The sequence below is a fragment of the Camarhynchus parvulus genome, chromosome 23 (genome assembly GCF_901933205.1).
Source record: "Camarhynchus parvulus chromosome 23, STF_HiC, whole genome shotgun sequence".
NCBI lineage: Eukaryota > Metazoa > Chordata > Aves > Passeriformes > Thraupidae > Camarhynchus > Camarhynchus parvulus.
The window spans coordinates 6,885,584-6,908,594 of NC_044593.1; the positions used below are offsets into that span (position 1 = coordinate 6,885,584).

Consider the following 23,011-nt stretch of genomic DNA (forward strand, 5'->3'; position numbering starts at 1 on the left):
CTGCCTCACACAAGCACACAGTCAAGCACTCATGGCAGAAGTTGGACTCAAGAGTCACCCTGCCATGCGAGAGAATCACAGAATCATGGAATGGTTTGTGTTGGAAGAGACCTTAAAAGCTCATCTCATTCCAACCCACTGCCACAGGCAGGGACACCTTCCGCTAGAACAGGTGGAAATTTGGGCACAAGTCTATACCCATCCTATGGGATGCACCATGATGCCAACAGTCCTGGTGCCATCATCTCTATCAAGACTGAAAACCCTAACTACTGAACCCGGAGAGCAGCTGGAGCACCATTTATTTTTTAAGTGTTATTATCCAGCCTGGATGCAGGTAGAGAGCAGCTCTCCTTTCAAGAGGCAGCCTCAGTACCTCAGCTGAAGGCTGGGAAAACACTTTCATCTCGCCCAGCCTTGCAAGCATGAACAGCAGGAAGGGCTCTCCTCACCAAAGAAGCTAGGGTGTACCTTGCCAGAAGAATTCACAGCACATAGGGTGTAGTCAGGAAAAAGCCTTCACAGTCAAAGGTTCCCAGCCCACATACCGCACCCCAACATGACAGGAATGGACATCTTGCCCTTTGCAGGTGGCTCTCTTGGAAAGTCACCTCCAGCTTCAGAGCCACACAGAGGATCCAGAGCAGCTCTGAGGAGCACATCCATGAGTCAGCTCATTAGTGCAGTGAACAGGAGCAGAAAGCTTCATTACTGGGCAGGAATCATTCCCTCTGGGTTTGGATGCCAGTAGCAGCCTCCACAGGGCCATGCTGCCCCACAGGATAGGCGTTCCTCAAAAGCACCCACAGCCAGTGTCACCTCTGAGTGGGATCCCAGCTGGGGCTGCAAATGGTCTGCAGAGCCTCAGGCTCCAAATGTGAGAAAACAAAATGAGGAAGAATTCAGGTGTTGCTCACCTATAAGCACCAGTCCTCTTATTTTGGTGCTGTGTGTGAGCACCCCAGACTCCAAAGCAGCTTTGGAAGCTCAAATCAAGCAGTTCACCAGGACAGACACAACAGTAGCTGCTGGTGGAGTACACCCCAGAGGCTGCCAAAACCTGGCAGGGTTTTTCGGATGACCAGGAGATGCTTTAGTGTTGGTCTCTCCTCAGACCAACACAGCCTTTCCTGGTACCTCAGCCCTCTAGGGTGCCAGCCAAATTGGTCACAGACCCTCCATGTTTGGGACTGAATGCTGGACAGCATTCACAGAGGTTTCAATTTTTAGTCTTTGCTCCTGTCTCCTCCGTGCATCTCCTCAGGATGTGCCTTCAGGATAGAGTTGACACGTCGATGCTTCCTTCTTGCCCAAAGGTGCAGAACAACTGCTCCCAGAGCTAATGAGGATGTCTTGCTCTGACCCTGGGCAGTTTTCAGCATACCCAGAATAAGCAGTCCTCTGTATGTTCACCTCCTGGGAAAATCCAAAGAGCTCCCATCTCCCCAGCCTGGGAAAGAACACAGATGGTCATGGAAATTAAAGCATACAGAGAATTAACCACCCTATGCAAATGAGCTTCTTCATCCAGCCCAGCACTGCCAGGTGGTTCAAGGTCCAGCACTTGGATGTGATCATCATGGCTTGCTGAGCTCCAATAACAGCCTTGTATTGACTAGGACAGGGGTCAGGAAGCTGAGCAGGAAGAAGACAATTTGTAAGGAGGGAAGGATGCAAACTGCCAGAGCTAGGCAGCTGCCGAAGTCACATTCACCTCATGCTACAGCAGAAGAAAAAGCAGCAGTGCCAAAAACAACGCTGGTAAGCAGCACAGATCAATTCTGCACTTGCATATCTTGCGTGTTCCTGCTCAAAGGCAGCTTGGATGGACCAAGCAGTGCTACAACCACAACATGAGCCATCTGCAACTCTGGACGCTGCTCGCACAGCACCAGGTGCCCACAGGATGGCAGAAGAAAACCCATACCAGCTCCTGCTGCCTTTCCTAGAAGGCTGAAGTCTTGGCACCCAGCTGAGGCATGGGATCTGTCAGCACAGCACACTGGGATGGGGCCACATAACCTTCCCGAGAAAGGCAAGGTTTCTCCAGGCTACCACTCAGGGAGGAGCCGCACCTCAAACCCACCAGCAACAGGTTTAGGTCTTACTTCATTTTTACTCAAAACCTTTTTACTTTAACACTTAAAAAATATTCCAACAGGAGTGGACATATTGCTCAGCCAGTGCCCAGCTGCCAGTGGATCCTCAGGGCCAAGTTTCAGGCCATGTCATGATGCAGATGACTGCGTTTGCTATTAAAAGCCTCCACTCTGCACCCAAGGAAATTCTCAAGCAGTGCTGACCCCATCTGCCAGCCTGTGAGCCTCTGAGCAGCCACGGATTGGCCGAGGCCAACCCCGGCCGTATGGGAGGGGTTCACCTCCACGTCAGACACAGCACCTCCAACACAACATCAACACAGACGCATAAAGTCACGTTATAGCTCAATGTGGCTCTGTGCCAGGCTAACATCTGCCCTCCCTCGTTCCCACACTCAACGTTTGAGTTCACCTGGGGGCAGGGAGGCAACTCATGCTGTCCTGTCCAATACATAACCTCAGCACAGACAAAGAGCTTCCTTCAAGTTCTGAAGTGCCTACAAGCAGCTTATCCATCTCCAAGGGGTTTTGGAGAGTGGATACAAAAATACAAGCCCTTGGATGGCTGGTACTATCCAGTGAGCACCTAAACCACCACAGCAATCAGAGATCAGGTCACGGAGGTCACATACAGCATGATACACAGCTGCCTTAACACCCTGGTTTTTGAGGCACCAGTCCACCCCACTTCCCCTCACAAAGCTGAAGTCAGTGCCAACACCAAGTTTTCCAGGCCCTAAGGCTCAGAGCTTCCCCATAGCTGCCCTGCACTGCCTTGTTAGCAGCACCTCCCAGATTGCTGTAATGTCACTACAGTCAGCTCAAGATGGCTCCCAACACATGCCAAGCCTTATGTCCCCTCCTTAAATACAGCTCTGGTCAACTGTGGCCAGATGTAATTAACCTACATAAAAGGCACTCAAAGCCACCTCTAATAAGAGGATGTATTCATACTGTTAGGCTGAGGTTCCTCCTCTTCTGCTGCTTTCCAGGGCTCAAAAACTTGCCTCACAGTAAGTGGACCAGCAAGAACTTCACCCCATTCCTTGTTACAAAACCTGCCTTTCCCAGGAATGGAAGGAAAAGTTGGGTTTCTCAATCATTTAGCCACAAACAAGCAGAGAACATTTTAACAAGATTTCTCCATTTAATTGAATAGCACATGGGGGCTTTATTTGTGTTGACAAAGGGCTTTGGGGTGAGCAAATGGAGGAGCAAGGGCAGGCCCCATACCCCAAAACACTTCTCAGGGGCCAGGAAACACATCCAGATTGAGCCCACAGCCTTACACAGGCCACAATGGGTCTGGGGTGGCTCCCACAGCATCAGCATCTTCCCAGAAGGGTTCCCAGCTGCCCCAAATCTCCAGGAAGTTACCACCAGGTTTGACACAGCATAACAAGACACCCCAAGTTCCCATCATGCCTCTACTCCTAAAATCTGCCAAAGAGTGCCAGTTTTGGAGCCTTACTGGAGCCTCAGGGTCTGAGGGGTTGAGACAGCAAGAAGCTGTCCTGACACGGCATTTGTGTCCCGACACAGGCTCTGAGCTGGGAGCCCAGATGGTGACTGTGAGCCCTGCCCATGGCACCCCATCCTCATCTGGTAGTCCAGGCTTTTCTCAGGGGGGCATCAGGAGGGGACTAGACACAAACCATATTAATTGGATAGACAGAGAGTCCTGCAGCCCTACAAAGCTGTGAGCAGCTGCTCAGAACCTCTTGTGAACCACAAAAATAGTTTCATCTACAGAGAATGGATTAAACACCACAAACACCCTTTTCTTCCCTCTGTGCAAAGAGCATTTTCACCCACTGTGGTCCCAAAGCAAAATCCAGCCCTGCAGATCAAACCAGGAAGTTTAGTAAACTTTGAGCATGAACAATAGCAGAAGGATTTTCCAGACCTTCAAGCTTGTTTGGCAAATCCCAGATTATGTAAAGTGCTGCTCTGCCATTGTCAGGGAAGCTGCCCTGTGCCAGAGCCATCTGGCACCACATTGCTCACCCAGCACTGCCTGCACCAGCAAGGGCAGCAGGGCTTGTGCAACTCCACAGACTCCTTCCCTGCACTTCCACTGCAGCAGCCACTGCCTTTCATTTTACACCTCATTGTTTTGTGATTAACCATCTTCCCAGGGTCTCGGTTTTCCAGCCCATCCTGCCCAGGTGTTTGGTGGCCTGGTCTAAGACTCTCCTTTGTGTCTGCAGGGTGGCTTTACCATGGCTGTGCCCAGAGGTGAAGGATCCTTTCCATGGCTTAACTAATCCTTGGCTTTTCTGCCAATTGATTCATGCCAGAGGGCTGAAGCTCTTATCGCTGTGCACACATCCTCTGGGAAAACAATACAAGAGCCTGAACTCATTCCATATTCAGCACCCAGCTGGAAAAACCCCTGAGGCAGGCAGGATGGTAGCCAGCATCCCTGGTACCAGCTCTCCTGCAGGATCCATGTCCCCTGGCAATGGCCGGCTCCCCTGCAGGATCCATGTCCCCTGGCAATGGCCTCGAACTAGGTCCCGGTGCATTTACCTAATTAGGACTTCATTAAGTAGGGAGATCTATTGTGAGCCTGGCAGGGGAGCAGATGTGCCCCCTGAACCCAGTCATTGCCAAGGAAAGCACACTGCTGTCTCCAGGGTGAATCAGCAGGAAAAGCTCAGGCCGGGATGCTCAGCCTTACAAATTCCAGACCCCAGTGCCTTCTCAGAGCAGGGAGGGAAAATGCTCTGGTCATCAGCAGCCTCTAGTGGGGAGAGATGGGCAGCCGTGGTGAATGCTTTGGCCAGACCCCAGACCCCCAGCCAGCCCACCCTGGCTGTTCCCACCAGCTCAGAATGGGATGGCATGACAAAGTCCCAATATGAGGGACCCGAACCATCATGGCCTCATTGGGATAACTGATGTGTGAGACTGCTCAACCGCCGGGTGCTAGTCCCAGGCTAAATAGGGACAACCAACTGCAGCCCTTCCTGGGGAATCCCAGCTCAGAGCTCACACAAATCACTGCATGAAGCAAAACTCATAAAAAGGACAACCAAGACATCCCCCTCCTTCCTGGGCAGCTCAGTGAGAGACACCTCTGGGCTAATGATAGGCAATTCCTCCCCCTTCCCAAATCACACCTCCAACCACAGCATCCAGCATGGCCAAGAGCCAATTATGACTCTAAACTTCCAGCCACCACAGCCTCAAGCCTCTTCCTGCAGCTGTGAACACAAAGGTTAAACACTGCTTAGCAGAGACAGGACAATTCCTGCCCTCTGGGACAGAGACCACCTGCAACTAGCCTTCCCCTCTGGGGAATAGCTGGGGAGGGAGCTCAGAAAAACCTTGCTATATATTAAACAGTGACATAATTCCGAAGTGCCCTTCTTGGAAAGCAGCTGATGTTTTGCCTTTTCTCTGAGAAATCCTTTCCCTGCCATTGGCTCTGAAAGGACCATGCCAGCCTGGGAGAAAGTGTGGTGCGGAGCAATGCGGCTGCAGGCAATTCCAGCAGCTGCCAGGCTGCGCGTCAGGAAGAGGGAGCCTCATCCCAGCAGCACCGCTGCAGATGAGAAGGCACTTTCTCTCCTCAGCAGGTTTCAAGCCCTCTCAGAAAGGCCTGAAGTTGTTCCTAAGCATGAGGAAAAGCAAAGTGAAGGGACGGGAGAGGTGCACATCCACAGAACATGTTGAGCACAACCATAGGAAGCAGTCTGATGCACAGATCAACTTTTTGCTTCTGCTGATTTGCTGTTATCATCACCACAAGCAGAAGCAGCATGTGCCCCACTTTGTCAGAGAAACTGAGGGGCTGCCAGCACCCTGAGCTGAAGGAGACCCACATCTACGCAGGCCCCGGAACTGGGAGAGGAACTGTACTCATGGGGGGGATGCGAATTGTTCCGCAAGTTTCAGCTGCCTCCTCTCAGAGACAGGCATGGTGCAGCTGCACCGCCACAGGCACAGTGGCCATGAGCAGGGCAATGGCTCAGAGGCCAAACAAAGAACCTCCATGTCACCCCAACTCTGGTGCAAGTTATTCCCACAGACTAACCAGGTTACTCTGGCAGAAACAGGACTCAAAAGAGACCTGACTCTGGCTCTCTCCTACAGCTGCATTTGTGCTTCCACCAAGCCTCAGGAAGGGAGCATAGGGATGGGAACGTTCTGGGATGAACCCAACTTGGGAAGAACCCAACTTGCTCCCATGCTCCAGGGCAACTTCTCTCCCAGGAAGCAACAGAGATTCCCTCCACCATCAACCTTTCCCATGCTGGCCGTTTGCTCCAGCTCAGCTGTTCCCACTGCCAGGCAGAGGCAGAGCATGTGTGACACATGACAGTGCCGGGGCCGATGGTGCACCCCAAACCTCGGCCCTGCACACCTCGCACAGCCTGATCTCATGCAGGGCGTGTGTGACTGACACCAGCCCCCATACTGTCCGACCCCTGGCTCAGCCTCACAGCCCCACCACAACCCCCCCTCCTGCTTACACAAACCGCAGAGCAAGTGTTGGTTTTCCCCATGCGGGAGCCTCGGCGTAAGTCAATCCTCGGGCGAGGAGGCGGCTGCCGTCAGCGCCGAGCCAAGGCACACCCCTCCATTGCAACACAGCCCTAAAGATAGTCACTGTCCCCCGCTGTCCCCTGCCATCCCACCAGCCGCTCGGACCCGCCACCGGCACAGCCAACGGCACGAACTAACGAGCAAGTTCACCAGAGCCGGTTCACCAGCCTCTCGTCCCACCACGACTGCAGGAGGGCGAAATTCAGGAGAGGAAGAGATTGCAGGAACCGCCGGGCACGCTGCACACGCCCGTGGTTGCAACATCAGCGCAGTGTCCCCGTCGAGGAGGGGACGTGAAGACATCGACACCCCCAGGGATGGGGAAGTCGATGGGAGGCTTCAGCGCGGCCCCGACGGGAGCCGGGACTGGGATGGACGGCAGGAGCAGCCCCCGCCTCCCCGCAGCTCGGCCACTGCCGCCGGCTTTGGGAACCGTCCCGGCGGGCACAGACGGTGTCTCGGGAAGAGATCGCGGCCACCCCGAAGCCACAGGCTGAACTGCTGCATGTCTGGCACAGCCCCAGCAACACCGAATGCTCCAAGAAACAGAGCTGGACCCAAATGCCAAAGCGGGAGCTGCCACCTCCCAGGAAGGGACACCAGTGCTGCTGCCGTGACTGTGGGATGCAGGGGGGACCCCACTCCCCGAGGCTGCACCTGCCTTTTCCCCTCCACTGCACCAGAGGAAACAACAGCATGGGGGGAAACATCCCGGGGCTGGCCACTCCCCGTGAGGCAGGGCCCCATCCATCTCCTGAGCATGAATCCACTGTGGGTGGCCCTCCACCCCATATCCTCCCCTGCAGCCCCATTCAGAGTCTCTAGGACAGCCCTAGTGCACCCCATTCCCCCCACACTCAGCCTGACCCTACTGGGGATCTCCCCGCTCCAAAGGACCTCACTTCCCTTCTGCCCCATAGGCTTCCTGAGAGCGCTGCAGGCGCTTCCCTGGTCTCCTCCAGCCCCTGAACATCCCCATTTCTCCACAACCCCCTGTTTCACACCTCAGTCACCGTGGATCCCCCACACCCGGGGACTGACATCCCCAGCTTCCCCCAAACCATTGAGCACCCTAAACCAGCTCACATCCAGCCTGACCTCTACGGGTGCCCCTGGTTTCCGCAGCCCCAGATCACCCCACATCCAGCCTGACCCCACCGGAGACCCCCTGCTTCATAGCACCCCATGTCTCCTGGCAACCCCTCCACTCCATAAATAGCCTGAGCCCCCATGTGCCCCCACAGCACCACAACTGTTCCTAAAATCCCGCAGCCCACGACCAGACTGACCCACCATGAGTCCCTCTAGGGAGCCTCAAATCCTCCAGAACTTGCCTGATCCCTATACCCCCCAAAGCACCCCAGGACTTCCACAGCATCCCCGCACCCCATAACTTGCCTGACTCCTACAGCCCTCACCCTCCCCTCTAAACCTCTCTCGCCCCATAACAGGCCTGACAGCCGAGAAACTTCACCTACCCCCGCTCACCGGGGCCGCCACTCCGCTCCGCGCTGCCTCCACCTGCACCACCGGCCCCGCCCCCGCCCCTTGACGTCACCACACGAGCCCCGCCCCCCCGGCCGCGCCCACTGGCTGCCGCCCCCGCCCGTCAGAGCGCGGAGGGGGCGAGGCCAGCGCGCGCCGCTGCAGTGGGCGGGGCCCGCAGGTGACGGTCGGGGGGTGGGGCCAAGAGAGTCCGCCTGCGCTCCCGTGACGTCATAGGTCCAAATAAGGAGAAGGTCCCTCCCCCCGGCTTCCCCCCGTGTCATGGCAGAGCCCCAAAGTCCCCCAAACCGGCAGAATCAGGGCTTTTGTAGATATTTTTGCTTATTTTCACTATTTTCCGAAGTTTGCTTAGGGAAAACCCCGTCCTTGCTGGGGGCTGGAGGAGCCGGGGGTGTCCCCATCCTGAGCCCACCGCAGGAGGCTGCAGCGTGGCCGGAGCCGGTAAGGGCGTCAGGGTCACTGCAGCGCCCCCAAACCCGACCCCATCCCTGTGGCCACGCCCGGGTTATCGGTGCCGCGCAGGCGGCGGCTGCGGAGATAAGGTGGAATAGGGCCCCCGCGAGGACGGGGACGGAGGCGGCGGCCGAATGGAACTCGGCCCCAGCACCGAGGGCCTCGCTGCCGTCTCCGTTGGCTTGGCGGTGGTGGCCTTGCGATGGCACTGGGTGCCGGGCCTGGGCTGCAGTACCCAGCGGGCACTCCTGGCAGGGGCTACCCGGGGTTACGCTCAGCACCCCAGGGGCACGCCACTGTACCCTGCCCTGGGGACGGAGTGTCCCCATGGGGAGGTTCCTAGTGCCATCTAATGGTCACGGCCCTGGGGACACTGGCGAGGACCGTGACTGTATGTCCCTCGCTGCCTCTGCCAGGGCCTTTGCAGCCCTCAGAGGTGCACGGGCCGGAGCCCGCCCCGAGCTCAGAACCTCAACACCACGCAGCTCAAGCCTGACGGGGGTTTGTTCCCCCTCTCTGGGAGCCCTAAGCCTTCCCCGGTGAGGCTGAAGGTTTGGGAGCGGGAAAAGCCTCTTGGCCCTGCGGAGTGGGAGAGGGGGGAGTCTCTGCTAATGTGATGAGAGGGGGATGAATCCATAAGCTGTTAAGCCACTGCAAAGCCCCTTGCGTTCTGGCCCTGTTATCACTGACTTCTGTTCACATCTGCTCCCGGAGTTATTTTTAATCTGGTATTAAGGACTTGTGGGTTCTTCAGCAGGCAGAGGGGGGCTCTGCTTGTCCCCCCTCCAAGCTGTGGAGAGAGAAGCTGTGTTTTGTGGGCTGCAGAGGTGTCTGTGAAACACTAACATCAATCCTGCTGCTATTTGGGAACAGGGAAAAAAACCCTGTCATGCCCTCCCCTCCAGTACCCAGCTATCAACTCTACAGAAGATCCCAGCACTGGGGAAAGGTCAGCAGAGGAACCAGGCAGGAGCCTCACAAAAAGGGATGAGTTCAGAGATATAAAAAATAGAGATATTTATTAGCGTTGAGTAAAGTGCAACCTCAGGATGGTTTGAGACTCAGCAACTGTATAAATGGCAGGAGAGAAGCTCAGAGAGGAGTAAGAGCCTGAGCACGGCTGTGCCAACAGGATCCTGGGACTGTACAAAGGCCTTAGAAACAATATCAGATAAATTATTTACAGTTCAAATTGATTACAGGAGGGTGAGGATTCATGAGCTGCTGCAGGCTGAGAGAAAGAACAGAGGCTGGGATGGAACATGGGGCCTGAGCTGGTGTGTCAGCAGTCTGGAAATTCAGGGCAGCAGTTGGGGACAGCTAGGAATGTCCCTTGGCATCAGGCTCTAATTTGGGGTAGGAAGATATGGTGAGGTGAAGCCTTGCTCCTGCCTGGCTGGAACAGAAATTCTTCATGATTTCCAATGGTGATAGGCAAGGATGACTTAAGAACCAGCATCAGGTGCTGTACCTGGATATTTCTGCTAAAAATCAGAAGATTTTTCCACACCTGACAAGATCTTAGCAGTCCCACAAAGCTGCCAACATGCTGCTGGACATACCACTGGCACTGGCTGCTGGTGGCCTTTCCTGGACCTATGGGCTGGCAATGGGGTCCTCTCTGGGCAGAGAGACTCTGCCAAGTCTGTGGCCAGGAGGAAATCCCACTGCTGGAGATACCAGTGCCAACAGCTCCCCATGGCACTGCCCTAGTAACTCCAGATGGGATCTGCTCCATTTACAAATAGGAAGATTTCTATTGCCAGTACCTTAAAATCACCAGGGAGACTGGAGCTGAAAAGTGTTCCTCCTACTTACAAACATCCAGAGCAAAGACTCCAGAGCTGAAACAGTTGCAGCCTCACTGTGCATGTGTGAGCTTGTGTGGTCCAGTCCCTCTCCCACCCCAGAACCATTTCTGAAGAAATTCCTCCCTGTGAGGCTGGTGAGGCCCTGCCGCAGGTTGCCCAGAGAAGCTGTGGCTGCCCCATCCCCACTCCTGGAAGTGTCCAAGGCCAGGTTGTACAGGGCTTGGGGCAGCCTGGGTTAGTGGAAGGTGTCCCCATCCATGACAGGGGGTTGAAACAAGATGAGCTTTAAAGTGCCTTTCAACCCAAACCACTCCATGGTTCTATGAATGTTCATCAAGGCACTAAAAGCTGCTCAGAGCAGCACCTTCAGGGGACACACCTTGGTCTGGCAGCCTGGTCTACCCCCAGTTAATGCTGGAAGAATTCTCGGGGTCTGAATCAGGAATTGTGCTCTGGGCTGGAGACAGGCGGGAGCCACATGATCTTGAACCACTCTCTCTTCTGGCCAGCAGGAATACAGATCAAGTTTGCAGCTCAAGCCTGTTTCTGGTTCCTTCACTGACCTTTGCACACTGTGCATGGGGGTCAGGGGGCTGGAAGCACCTGCAGCTCCTCCCTTGGCTCATTGGGAAAACCACAGGGACCGCTGGTGGTGCTGCTGTGGAAGGCACAGCCCCTCACAGAAGGGGCAGAGGCTGCATTGGCCAGGACACAGCCACGAAAGCACTGCAGAGCCCTCCTGCACACCTCAGATCTGGCAAGGCAGGGCTATTGCTGCTCTATCTTGACGTGGTCTCCGATCATCCAACGGTGATATGTGGCCAGGAAGATGTCGTTGTCTCGGGGACAGTCATAGTGGCAGGAACACATCTTGATGAACATCATTTTTCGCTGGAAGAAGTCCCCCTCAGGGCAGTGGAACTCCACCTCCACGGTGCTGGTCAGGAATGGGGTGCAGCAGCGCCCGTCCGAGCAGCTGCCACAGAACCGGGGCCGGTAGGATCGGGTGCTGGTGCATCCTGAAAACTCAAAGTGGAGGCTCTGGCGCTGCTTTGGGGTCTGCACACACTTCTTCCCCTTCTAGGGAGAAAGCAGATGAATTACCATGGACATGACAGGAAAGATGCACTGAGGCCTGTGCTCTGACCCCATCACTGGGCAATGGGACACAGAGGAAGTGGAAGCATAGAGCCAGGATCCTGTGAGCCAGGATCATTCCCAAGGCTGTCCCCAGCATTTGGGGTGCTGTGTCCCCTATCTTCCAGCACCATACCTCACCGTACCTTAGTTTTCTCCATGGAGAAGTCACAGGGCCGGACCATGCAGAGCCGGGTCTCCTTCTCCAGGCGGCACTGGGGGTTGTTGTTGGTCACACGGGTGGAGATGCCCATTCCGCAGCTCTGGGAGCATGTGCTCCACTCTGTGGTCTGCACCAGGCAGTTCTCCTGCAGGTTGTTCAGCTCTGGCCTGTGAGCTGGATCCTTCCTGAAAACTGAGCCATGAGGAAGAGACACAAGGCAAGTCTCAGGGCTTTGGACAAAGAGTGGCAGCTCCATGGCTGCTCCCAACTCAGTTTAACACTTCAGGAACATCAGTAAAGGTCTGGCCCATCCCATGAGATGCTTGGCCTCTCAGCAGGAAGGGGATGCAGGTGGGCAGGGGCCATTTCCTACATAGCCCAGCTCCAGACAGGTCTGCTGGGACACTTCAGGACATAGAAGCTTTCCCATAGCACCACTGAGGTTTCACTTTGTATTGGGTCTGGCTGAGCTAGAGTTGATGTTCCCAGAGCAGCCATTCCAGCGCTGTGCTCTGCAGTGGGAGCTGGAAAGGCGTTGGTAACACACCGGTGTTTTTGGCTACTGCTGGGCAGGGTTGGCACAGCATCAGTGATGTCTCTCCAACATTCCCTCCCCCCCCACAAGATCAAGGGGCTGTGAGTGGGCAAGATCCTGGGAGTGGACACAGCCAAGACAGCTGACCCAAATTCACCACAGGGATATTCCAGACTGTATGATGTCAGGTCAGATATAAAAGCTAAGAAAAGGAGGAGGAAGAGGGGGAGGGGGAAATTGCTATTCACAATGTTTGCCTTCTGGTGCAACTGCTCCATGTGCTGAAGTCCTGCTTCCTAGGAAGTGGCTGGATGCCACTTGATGATGGGAAGAATAAATCTATTCTTTTTCTCTTTGCTTGTGCACATGCAAACTTTCACTTTTCCTTTATCTCAACCTACAAGTCACTTTCCATTTATTTTCTCCCCTGTTGTATTGCACTAAGTGGTTATTTAGTTGTTTGCACTGGGTGTTTGGTAATTTGCACTGTTCACATTCACATGATTTGTATCCTATGACCACATGGTCTTCCTCTCCCCCTCCCCGCCAGTGTCAGCCCGGGTGGTCTCTCCCCTTGTTTATGTGTCCCCTCACCACTCCTCACTGGTATCCCATTGGCCGTGGTCTGTCACAGACATTCTCTTTGTGAAAAATCCTTTCCTTAGGATTTTTCCTTCTGAGAATCTGTGGCCTCAGAGATACACATAAACAATGGGTTATCTGCTGCTGTAGAATGCAACAGGTCAGTCTGGATTGGCCCATCTTGGATGTTTAGAAATAATGGCCAATCCAGAACTGAGAGCTCTCTCGGACACAGTCTGAGAGAGTGGGGTTTGTTATCATTTTTTACTTTTCTATTCTTAGGTAGCTTAGCAGCTTCTGGAAACTCTCCTTTGTTTTTAGTATAGTTATAGTATATGTATATATCATAAAATAATAAATCAAGTCTTCTGATAATGGAGTCAAGGATCTCGTCTCTTCCTTCACCCAAAAACCCTTGTGACCACCGTCACACGTGGTCCTCTTCCTCCGCCCCCATTTCCCGGGTATAAAAGTCTCCCGCCATCAGGCAACACCCTCTTTCCCATCTTGGGGGTTGCCTGAGTCTGAGGCGTGTCCTCCAAGTCAATAAGCAGAGGACATTCATCTCCATGTGGAGAAGAGCACTTCCAGTCTTTTGCTTTCATCGACGTAAGCTCATGTGGGCTAAGGTCTGTAGCTAGCTGGATTGGACCCAAACAGCCCGTCCAGACATGGTTCTTACACTCCCCCTTGTCCAGCTGGGAAGGGGAGTGACAGAGCAGCTGGGTGTGCTGGACCTAGTGTTTAGCTCTGGAACCCAACACTTGGTACTCACCCCCATCACGATGATGCACAAAGCCATCCCCAGCCCCAAACCAGTCAGTGCTCCAAATCCACCCCTCTTCCCCAGCAAACAGCTCCCGGCCCCATGCCACGTGCCCCACTGACCTGCCATGGCTGTTCCAAAGCGGTTATCCTCGCTGCCCTCCTCACACACCCACTCCTCACAGCACTTGTTGTGGAACTTCACCCTCCGGGGCATGGGGCACTCTGGGGACGGCAGGCGCAGGTCATCGGAGCAGAGCGGGATGCAGCCAATGGCCCCGTCCATGCAGATGCACTGCAGCTTGCATGTGGGCTGGAAGCTCTCCCCATTGAGGTAGATCTTGCCCAGCAGGTCGCATGTCGCACCCGCATGAGCTAGGGGAGGAAGAGGAGGAGAATGAGGAGTAAGCAGAAGGCTGAAGCCCTGCCTTGGGGACACAGAGCTCCTGAGGAGGGACACAGCCCATCCTCCCCTGCTTTGCCCAGTGCTGGATATGTCATATTTGCCTCCCTGGACCCAAGGCTATTCTTGACACTGATTTTTCAGAAGTGCTGGTCCTCCCAAAATTCTCTAGAAAATTTTTTTTTCCACCTGGATGAGCTACTAAGTATGATTTTGTCTTCGCTGCCTGTAAAGAACCTGTTTCTCTGTCAGAGTTCTTCCCAACCAGCTTGGAGTGACAGGTCAGTGGTGCTGTGCAAGACATTCCTGACATGGCATGTGAACATGGCTTTGCTCCTCAGTACTCCTGGGATACTAATAGGCAACGCTCTTCTAAGAACGGCTGGTTCCCCCATGCAAATGGTACCTACAAATGAAAATGACACTTCAGGCTGATGACCTTTTTGGCCCCTCTATGATGCACAAATCTCTTCCTCCTTCCAGCCTCAATTTTTTCCAGTTCTCTCCTTTCTGATCTCTGGATCTCTCATCTCCAGACCTCCTACCAGTCTCTGCCTCCTTCCCAATAAAACTTAAATGGGCAAAAAAAAGGAAACAATATCTGACACAGAGCAGGAACCTTTACTCTGCAGGCACAACAATGCTCCCAAGTTCTTATGACTGCATTAGCCAGAACTTTCCCACTGGAAGCTTTCCAGGAGAAATTTCTTAGCTGATTAAGATCAAGAATGTTTTCAAGAAGAACCAACTGAACCATTTGACATGAACGATTTCCTTTATGCTCAACCAAAATACTCGTGGGATAGTACCCACAGAGGGAAGCATTTTGCTCTAGTAATTATTTTGATACTATGAAGATGAAATATTTTGATATAATGGAAAGGGAAAGTTTTGGCACAGCCAAATGAGTATTCTAAATGAGTCATGGAAAATTTTGAGGTTTTTAAAAACATACTATATATATATATATATATATATATAGTTAATATATTTTTTTCTCTCAGCCTGAATTAAATGTTGAAATCTCAGAGTTTTCACAAGTCAGAAATCTTGATTTTGGTCAGTTTTCAGCAGCTGCTGTTTTCTGCAATCCTGAATCTTAAAAAAAAAAAAAATTTAAAAATGCAAACCTCTATGGGGAAGTTACCAAAAAGAAGGATTTTTGACTGCTTGTGGAGGCTTCCCAGGAAACCTGATCTGTTTTCCCCTAAGTCCTGCTTGCCCAGGGACACTGTTTCAGATAGAAAGTGTTTGAATCAAACAAGGAGTAAGAATCTCTTTCCATCCCATCCCTATCCCTTGAGGAGACACAAATCCTTCTGGACTGTTTCTATCAAGACCTGCATCTCATCTTGCAACTCTTTACAATGTCATTGGGATAAAAATACTCCTGTGCTCCAACTCTGACATTTCAAAATCCTCACTTTCCCATCAAAGTGGAAGCCATCCATCCACCCTCACTTCTATACAATAACCATTCACACTTATTTTTAAACACTCTCTTCCATCTCAACGGCAGATCAGGCTGTTCCCTATCCTCCCTCCCCTCCCAAAGAATAGCAGCCTGCTCCAGGGGTTGATTTTGTTTTCCAAACTCAATCCCTCTGTTGTGCCCTTCATTGCCCTCCATGACCTCCCTTTCCCTCTGACCTGGTCCCATTAAAGCTCCGAAAAGACAGCACCCGTTAAGTGATCCAGCTCTTTATTCTCTGGCTCTGGCTGGCACCACCCACACCCAAACACCAAGCCCAGCCAAGGAGACTTTTTGCCCTTTTCCTCAGAGGATATGGCACCGCTGAAAGAGCTGCTCTGTAAAGCTCTACCAGCTCCCTGCACCCCCTATCACCTGCAGGACCCCTACTTTAGAGTTACTACAGGATCCTGTCTACCTTTCTGGTACTCCAAGGTCTCCACAGGAAGGAAAGGATTCCTCTGAAATATGTGGAATGTGATAATATTACACAAATATAAAATAAGTTTCCCTCTGATGGTTCCCTTCCCATCTTTCCCAATACAGCCTACAGACTGGTCTCAACAGAGACACTTTTCTCTTGATACCTCAGCTCCTTTCTCCTTCTAGCACATCTGCTTATTTGGATAAATTTAAGTCAAAACATTGATCCTTCATTTCCTCTGACTCACTCCTCCAGCTTCCTTCAGCGCCTCCAAAATCCCTCCAAAATCTTCCAACAGATCCATGTGGACATCATAAAAACACCACCCAAGGATATTATGGCCCAAATCCTCAGCTCATTTTAGAAATAAATCCTGGCCTGTGTTCACTGCAGTTTTTGCTGTGAAAAGCCTAATTTCTTATTTAAAACCAGGAAGGATAGTTGTGTCTGCAAGTCTGATTTCCTCCACAGCAGGATCTGGGACTCTCACTCCAATGTTTGGATCAAACCTGGATGTCTGGTGAATACAAAGCACCTTTATTAGAATGATTTCAAGGTTTCATGGAGAGATTTTGAAATGGTGTCTCCCACATTCCTGAGGAAATAATTCCTGTGATTTTGCTACCTTTCCTCCACAAACAGACACCTCATTCCCATTTGGAATGAGGCAGCATGCAGCTCACACCTGCTGGATGTCATCACACCTGTGTCTGCCTTATTAGGCTTCAATCCTCAGCTCTCAGGTGTTTCAATGTCTGCAGAAAGTACCAGGAGCTCCAAAAATCCACGGCTTCCAAAAATTCCCCAAATTGGGGAATGAAAATGAAGCAACTTGTGAAAACTTCTTGAAGGACTGAACACCAACAAGTTAGACTCAGTTAGACAAGGGCTAGGGATAAATGGGATATTGAGAAGAAATTCTTCCCTGTGAGGCTGTTGAGGCCCTGGCACAGGGTGCCCAGAGAAGCTGTGGCTGCCTCAGTCCTAGAAGTGTCCAAGGCCAGGTTGGATAAGGCTTGGAGCAAACTGGGATAGTGGAAGGTGTCCCCACCCATGGCAGGGAGTGGCTCAAGAAGAGGTTTAAGATCCTTTCCAAGCTAAACTGTTCCATGATACTATGATTCTGTCTCAGGTTGGTGCTGGATCATTTCCAGAGACATCCAGTGCTGTGGCCAAACATTTCCCTAAGTACTCACAATAAACTGCCAACTCTTAGGTCTTCCTGACTATTTTGAAAAGCTTGAATTTAAGAAAAAAATGTTGGCTCCGGTCAGAGATGGGGCAGAGGAGTCTTGTTTTTAAACAAAGACCAGGAGGTTGCAGAAATACTTTATTTTCCTCTAGACCAAAATAATTTTGGCTTGCTTCAGAAGGAACTACTAAAAAAAAAATTTTTTTTTCTTTTTTAGCTGAAAAGAGGTGTCGGGAGAGAAAGCAGTTTCTGCATTTGCATTACCTGGCTCTGGAATTCTCATGTTCCACAGAGACACAATGTGGTGAAGGAGCTACTGAGCTCTTCCCACCCACACGCTATGGCCAGAAATACACTTTGCCTCTTGCACAGAAGCAGCCAAGTGCAGAACACCCATCCCTGGCACAAGGCAGAGGGATTTGGGGTAGGATATTCCAAGGAAAGTACTTTCAGTAAGAGCTCAGAGTGCTGATATTTGCCCAAAGGGTAGAGGATGTCCCCTGAGGATGTCACAAGACACAGGAGAGTCCCACTCATACCTTGCTGGAGCTGTGAGACGCCAGCTGTGTGTGTGCCAGGGGATCTGCTGCTCCCAGGCTGGCACTGATCTCCCAGCATGGCACTGGATGAAGCGCCAAGGAAATTCTATGGGTGTTCTGGGGAGGCACCACGGAAAAAACACACAAGGACAGAACCTGCAGCTCTCACCTAAGCAGATCCCACTGCCTCTGTGGATTTTTGAGAAGTCACAGTAGAGTCCCTTGTGATGGTCACAGGGCCTGTGCAAGGAGCAGAGCTCGCCCAGCTGCTGGGCACACACCTTGCAGCAGCCACAGGCATCCCACATGTGGCTGGTACCCACAGGGCACTGCAGAGGTTGGGAGGGACACTGGCATGGGAACATGCAGGCCTGTGGTTCTACCTGGAAGGCAAAAAGCCATGGAGAGAATGAGTCTATTGCAAGGCAGCTGGACAGGGAGAGGAAAAACACGTTTCTGCTGAAAGCACAGATACCCCAGAAGAGAAGGGGACCAGCCAGAAGGGTAGAGGGGTGTATGCAGCTCCCAAGTACTCACAGGACTCATGTTTTCCTCATCCCTATTTCATCTGGAGCTCAAGGGGGAAGAAAAAAAAAAAAGATGTCTCTTGGAAGCAGATCCAAACCAAACAGGACAAGCAGTAGCTCAGAGTCCCCAGCACAGCTCACCCTCCCTGGAAGCAATAAAGTAGTAATCATTAACAGCAAGGAATTCCAGCTTTTACACAGGACAACTATCAAAGCCTCTGTACCAGCATCAGACCCAGTGGAAGCTGAAAAAGCAATGTGCACAGCAACAGGACTTGCCCAAAGCCAGGCAGTGGGACTGTGGGGATGCTGAAAACCAGCCCAGAAGTGTGCAAGTTTCATTTTGTCCCCTGCATCTCACACTTTCTTCCTTATTACATATGCCCTCTCCATTTTCCAAGGAGCGCAGCATAACCAACCTTCCTTGGGACCTTGTGAGTGCACAGATGCCCCCCTTTGGCAGCACTTCACTGGGCAGCCCTTGAAACCCACCTTTGGCTTCATGACACTTCAGACACCAAACAGAGACCAGCTGAAGTAGGATTACCTGCTCTGGAAAACCAGATGGGTCCAGCATCCCAGTCACTGAGTGTGTGCCATCCCTATCCTGCATCAGCTCAGAGCAGGAACACCAGCTCAGCTCTGGCTGTGCCCAGATTTGGGCAAGATGTAACAACCTGACTGTGAACAGTGCAGAACATGTGGTCTCTAGAGATCCTCTGAAACCTCCTCAGAAACATCAGTGCCAGCTGCAGCCTCATTTACTGTTCAGATCCTGCCCATCCAAATTCCCCCTTGTCCCGCTCCATGCACCACTCCACTGTTATGGACACAGCTCAGCTCCCACCCAGGTCTGACACAACCCTGGCACATGGATGATGCCACCAAAACACCCTGGGATCCTGCACTGCTATGAACAGGGTGGAGAGGGAAGCATACAATGAGGAAGACAGACCCCTCACAGCTCTGCTGTCACCCCAGGAGAGCAGCAGCTGAGCTGGTAATAGCCTTGAGGGCAGCAGGGAGGGGCACACACACCTGGAACAAGTCAAAAAATATATCTTGTTATGGCTCTGTTTGCACTTTTCAGATCCCATCCAGCCCTCACTTGTGAAATAGCTTCCTTGAATATTGTGTCTGTCACCAATCAGAGTAGGAAAAATTTTCCAGCTATTTTTACTGTTGGTCTGACTTTAGTTCATGTGGGGTCAGAATGTGCAACCTTCTTTGTACAGCTGTGTCACCAACACAGCACTGTGGGACTGGGATTAGGCTAAATATTCCCTCAAAGTCATGGAATATCTCAAGTCGGGAGGGACCCACAAGGATCATGGAGTACCACCCCTGTCCCTGCACAGACACCCCAACAATCCCACCCTGTGCCTGAGAGTGTTGTCCAAAGGCTCCTGGAGCTCTGGCAGCCTCGGGGCCGTGCCCATTCCCTGGGGAGCCTGGGCAGTGCCAGCACCCTCCGGGGGAAGAGCCTTTCCTGATATCCATCTAAACCACTCCTGAAAGAGCTCCAGCCATTGCCTCTGGTGGTCCCAAGGGGTGAGTCTTTCCAGAGACTCCCTGCTCAGCAGGAATCAGCATAATTCTCCTGGATAACTCCTAGCACTAAGTATTTTGGAAACAAGCCTCTCCAGCCTGCAGCCCAGCTGTTCCCAGCTGACTGTCCTCGAGCCACTCACCAGAACCTGGCATGTCCCAGGAATCAATTCTCAACTGCTGAAGTGCATTAAAAGAACTAAAAATACAGAAATCTTCCCTACTTTTTTCCAGCTCCAGCTGCTGGAGATGCCAAGGAACATGTTATTTAGTCCCAGGTGAGTTGGAGTGGGTGTGTGAGACCACACAAGAGACAAAGCATTCCTAATGTGGGATCTATATTAAGACATAATTCATGCACTTAAGAAAAAATAATAAGAAGCATTTTCCAATGCAGTGTCAGCCACAGGCCATAGAAAGAAACATTCCCAAAATAGTTCTCCTGCTGAAATGCAAACCAAACCAAGCTCTTTGGGGATAAGACAATGCAACAGCTTTAAACCCAACTGAGTTGTCTCACCCCTGGAAATGTCCAAGACCAGGTTGGACAGGGCTTGGAGCAACCAGGTCTAGTGGAAGGTGTCCCTGCCCATGACAAGGGGATAGAACTGGATGATTTTCAAGATCCCTTCCAACCCAAACCATTCCATGACTCTACAATTCTGTGGTTCTTTCCCCACCCTCATTAATCATTGCTGGCACTAGTTATTTCCTTAATAACTCACCTACATAAACCAGCCCACCTGCTTTTACCTTCTGTTCACAGCAGCCTCACTTCCTCATTGTATCATAGCTGCTTTTCAGCAGGAGAACATCTGGATTCAGATCTCTGTTGCATCAGAGACCAGCTGGTGACCTTGCACCCACCTATGCTGTACCTCAGCTCCCCCAGCCATCAGCTCAAAAGCCCAATTCATCATGATTTTCAGGACCCTTCTAAATACTCCCAGATGCTCCCACTAGTCAGCTCAGATGTGTCTCCCTCCATTGCCCAGGAGGTGTTGGGGCTCCTGTTTGCTGGTTTTATTGCTGAGCAAAGTCAGCCCAAGCTATTTATAATTCCTGCTGCTCTCCAAGGCCTGGAAGAGGAGGGAATGAGCTGGAATGGGGTTTGGCTCACACACACCCAGCAGCCAGAGCACTGAAAAACTGCCTGGCCAGGGAGGCTCTCAAGTGGGAAAAAGTCAATGTTCAACCAACTTCCTTGAGCCCTCCATTACTGAATTTTCTTTCAGAGAGGCTGAATAGTGGATTATATTTGTTTTGCATGGAGCACCCTTCACCCTGCATTCTTTCCAAGGGCTGCTTCTCGTTCTTCTGCCCAAAGAACTACCCTAAAACCGCCCCAAAGAACTCCATAAACCGTTCCCAAGAACTGCCAGGATTGGAATTCAGGGCTTTGTTGCAGACCCAAAGGTAACACAAAGCGCAATATTTCCACATAACCTGCCACTGACCTGGGTCCAGAGGGATTCAACTCAGAGAATATTTCATTTTCTTCCATCTGTGTCACTGTCAAGTAAGAAATGACACAGATTCACCAGAAGGCTGCTTTGCACAGCACCTCACTTTACTTTGAATTCTCTCTTTTTATACACTGTTCCAATACAGATAGATCATATTGATCAATAATCAATACATTTCACCTGATAGCTGTTTTGTTAATTAGCCATTCTTATAAACAATCATTGAAAAAAACAGGAAAACAGAGAGTGGGAAAACACCACCTGCAGGTTGTTTATAATAATAAGCTATCATTGTTTATCTTCAGCTCCCTAAAGTCTCACAAGCCAATTCTGGGAAAACTTATCTAGTTTTCTCACTCTCTGACCAGGCTGTCACATCCATGCCTCTGCAGAAAGGGTTGCCCCAAAACTCACTTCTGCCTTCACTGGGCGCACACTTGACTTCAAGTTCACGACAACCTTGACCTGGCTTCTGCTGAGGTTTGCAGAGCATTGCTGTGAACTCTGAGAGCAGCAGAACAGAACCAGAGATCAGGCCATGGATTTAAGAAGGTTTTAAAGCCTGGAGTGTTGGCTCTCCTGGCTTTTCTGACAGCTCTTGCTTCCATCACAAACACTGCATGTGAAGCTGTGGGACCTCCAGGACCCCTGAGTGATGGCCAAGCCACAGCAGAAGTGCCAACACTCAGACCAGAGGACTCCCCTGCTCTGCTCTACTCCATTGTGTTCTCCACCTCTGACTCCCCAGAGCTGTCTGCTCAGCTGACAAGCCAGAACAAGCTCCCTCCCAACTGCCAAAATCAAACCCAGTTACCTGCAGGTAAGAAAAACTGAGAATGTTCTTCCTGCTTCATATTTACATAAAACCTCTTCCCCTGCACCTTTTGGAAGGCATGAGCGCTGCAACGTGAGCTCCCACCACTGCAGCACGTTTGTGTCACTGTCTGGATTTCTCATTCCTGACTAATGTCTACAGAAGCCCAGGGAACCAGCTAAGGGAGCCAAACCAAAGAGGATGTTTCAAAATATGCTTGGTCTCATTTTGATCCCACTGTACTCAGAGGGCAGGAAAAGGTCAATTTTGAGCTGAGCTGGGTGTTTGCAAAGAGCTTTGGGAGTCAGGGGTTAATGCTGCAAGGTAGAGGTGATATAATAAACACTCAGCTACTTCTTTTAGTGCTCCAAGACTAAGCAGCCAAAACACAGCTATTCATCCTTCAAACTCCAAATGACTGTGGATAACCTTTGCTCTCTCTCCATCTCAGGCTCTAAAGATGCCTTCCTACAGCTGCTGCAGCAAGTATAACAGTTCCTTTGGAGAGACAAGAACCAGGGATCCCCTTCACAGACAGAGCACAGGGATACAGACACCTGCCCAGGATGAGCCTAAACACAACCAACTCACAGTAATCCTGGAGCTACTCCTACCTCTGAACAACACAGAATAGAGATTGAGGAGTAACAGCTTTCATTTTCTGCCTTAATCCACAAAGCATCACAGAATCATTAAGGTTGGAAAAGACACCAAAGGTCACTGAATCCAACCTAAGGCTTAAAGAAAGTAAAAACTCACATTTCTGAGCATTTGACATTGAGGTTTAGGGAAAATCACCTGTCTCAGAGTGGTAACCAAGAGACACAGTGGTAGGATTACTTGTTATTGTTTATATGAGCTACGTGGTGCTGCCACAGCTGAGCCAGAGTAAGAATCAAGATACCCACCCTAAATGGCAGCTATTTCCCTTAGACTGCAGCCCAGTTCGCATTCTTGGCAGGAAAAGGGCTGGCACACACTAAGTACTGCTAGGAGCAATCCAAGAAACCTCACCAACCAGG

The 23,011-nt window shown here is 51.5% G+C and overlaps 2 protein-coding genes across 3 annotated transcripts in view; both read right to left on the reverse strand.

Moving 5' to 3' along the window:
• Positions 1-8,160, reverse strand: part of EPB41 (erythrocyte membrane protein band 4.1) — a 93,397-nt gene extending 85,237 nt beyond the window's left edge. Inside the window, exon 1 of the mRNA XM_030964482.1 lies at positions 8,142-8,160. The gene's annotated coding sequence lies outside the window, so the exon portion shown is untranslated. The remainder of the gene's footprint in view (positions 1-8,141) is intronic.
• A 2,912-nt stretch (positions 8,161-11,072) lies between these two features.
• The window catches only part of LOC115912942 (CCN family member 2-like), a 40,913-nt gene continuing 28,974 nt past the window's right edge, over positions 11,073-23,011 (reverse strand). For both annotated transcript variants that reach the window (XM_030964753.1, XM_030964754.1), the window contains 3 exons: positions 13,729-13,980; positions 11,707-11,915; positions 11,073-11,503 (listed from right to left, as the gene is read on the reverse strand). In XM_030964753.1, the coding sequence (XP_030820613.1) occupies positions 11,192-11,503; positions 11,707-11,915; positions 13,729-13,980 (773 nt within the window). In that variant the 3' untranslated portion in view covers positions 11,073-11,191. The remainder of the gene's footprint in view (positions 11,504-11,706; positions 11,916-13,728; positions 13,981-23,011) is intronic.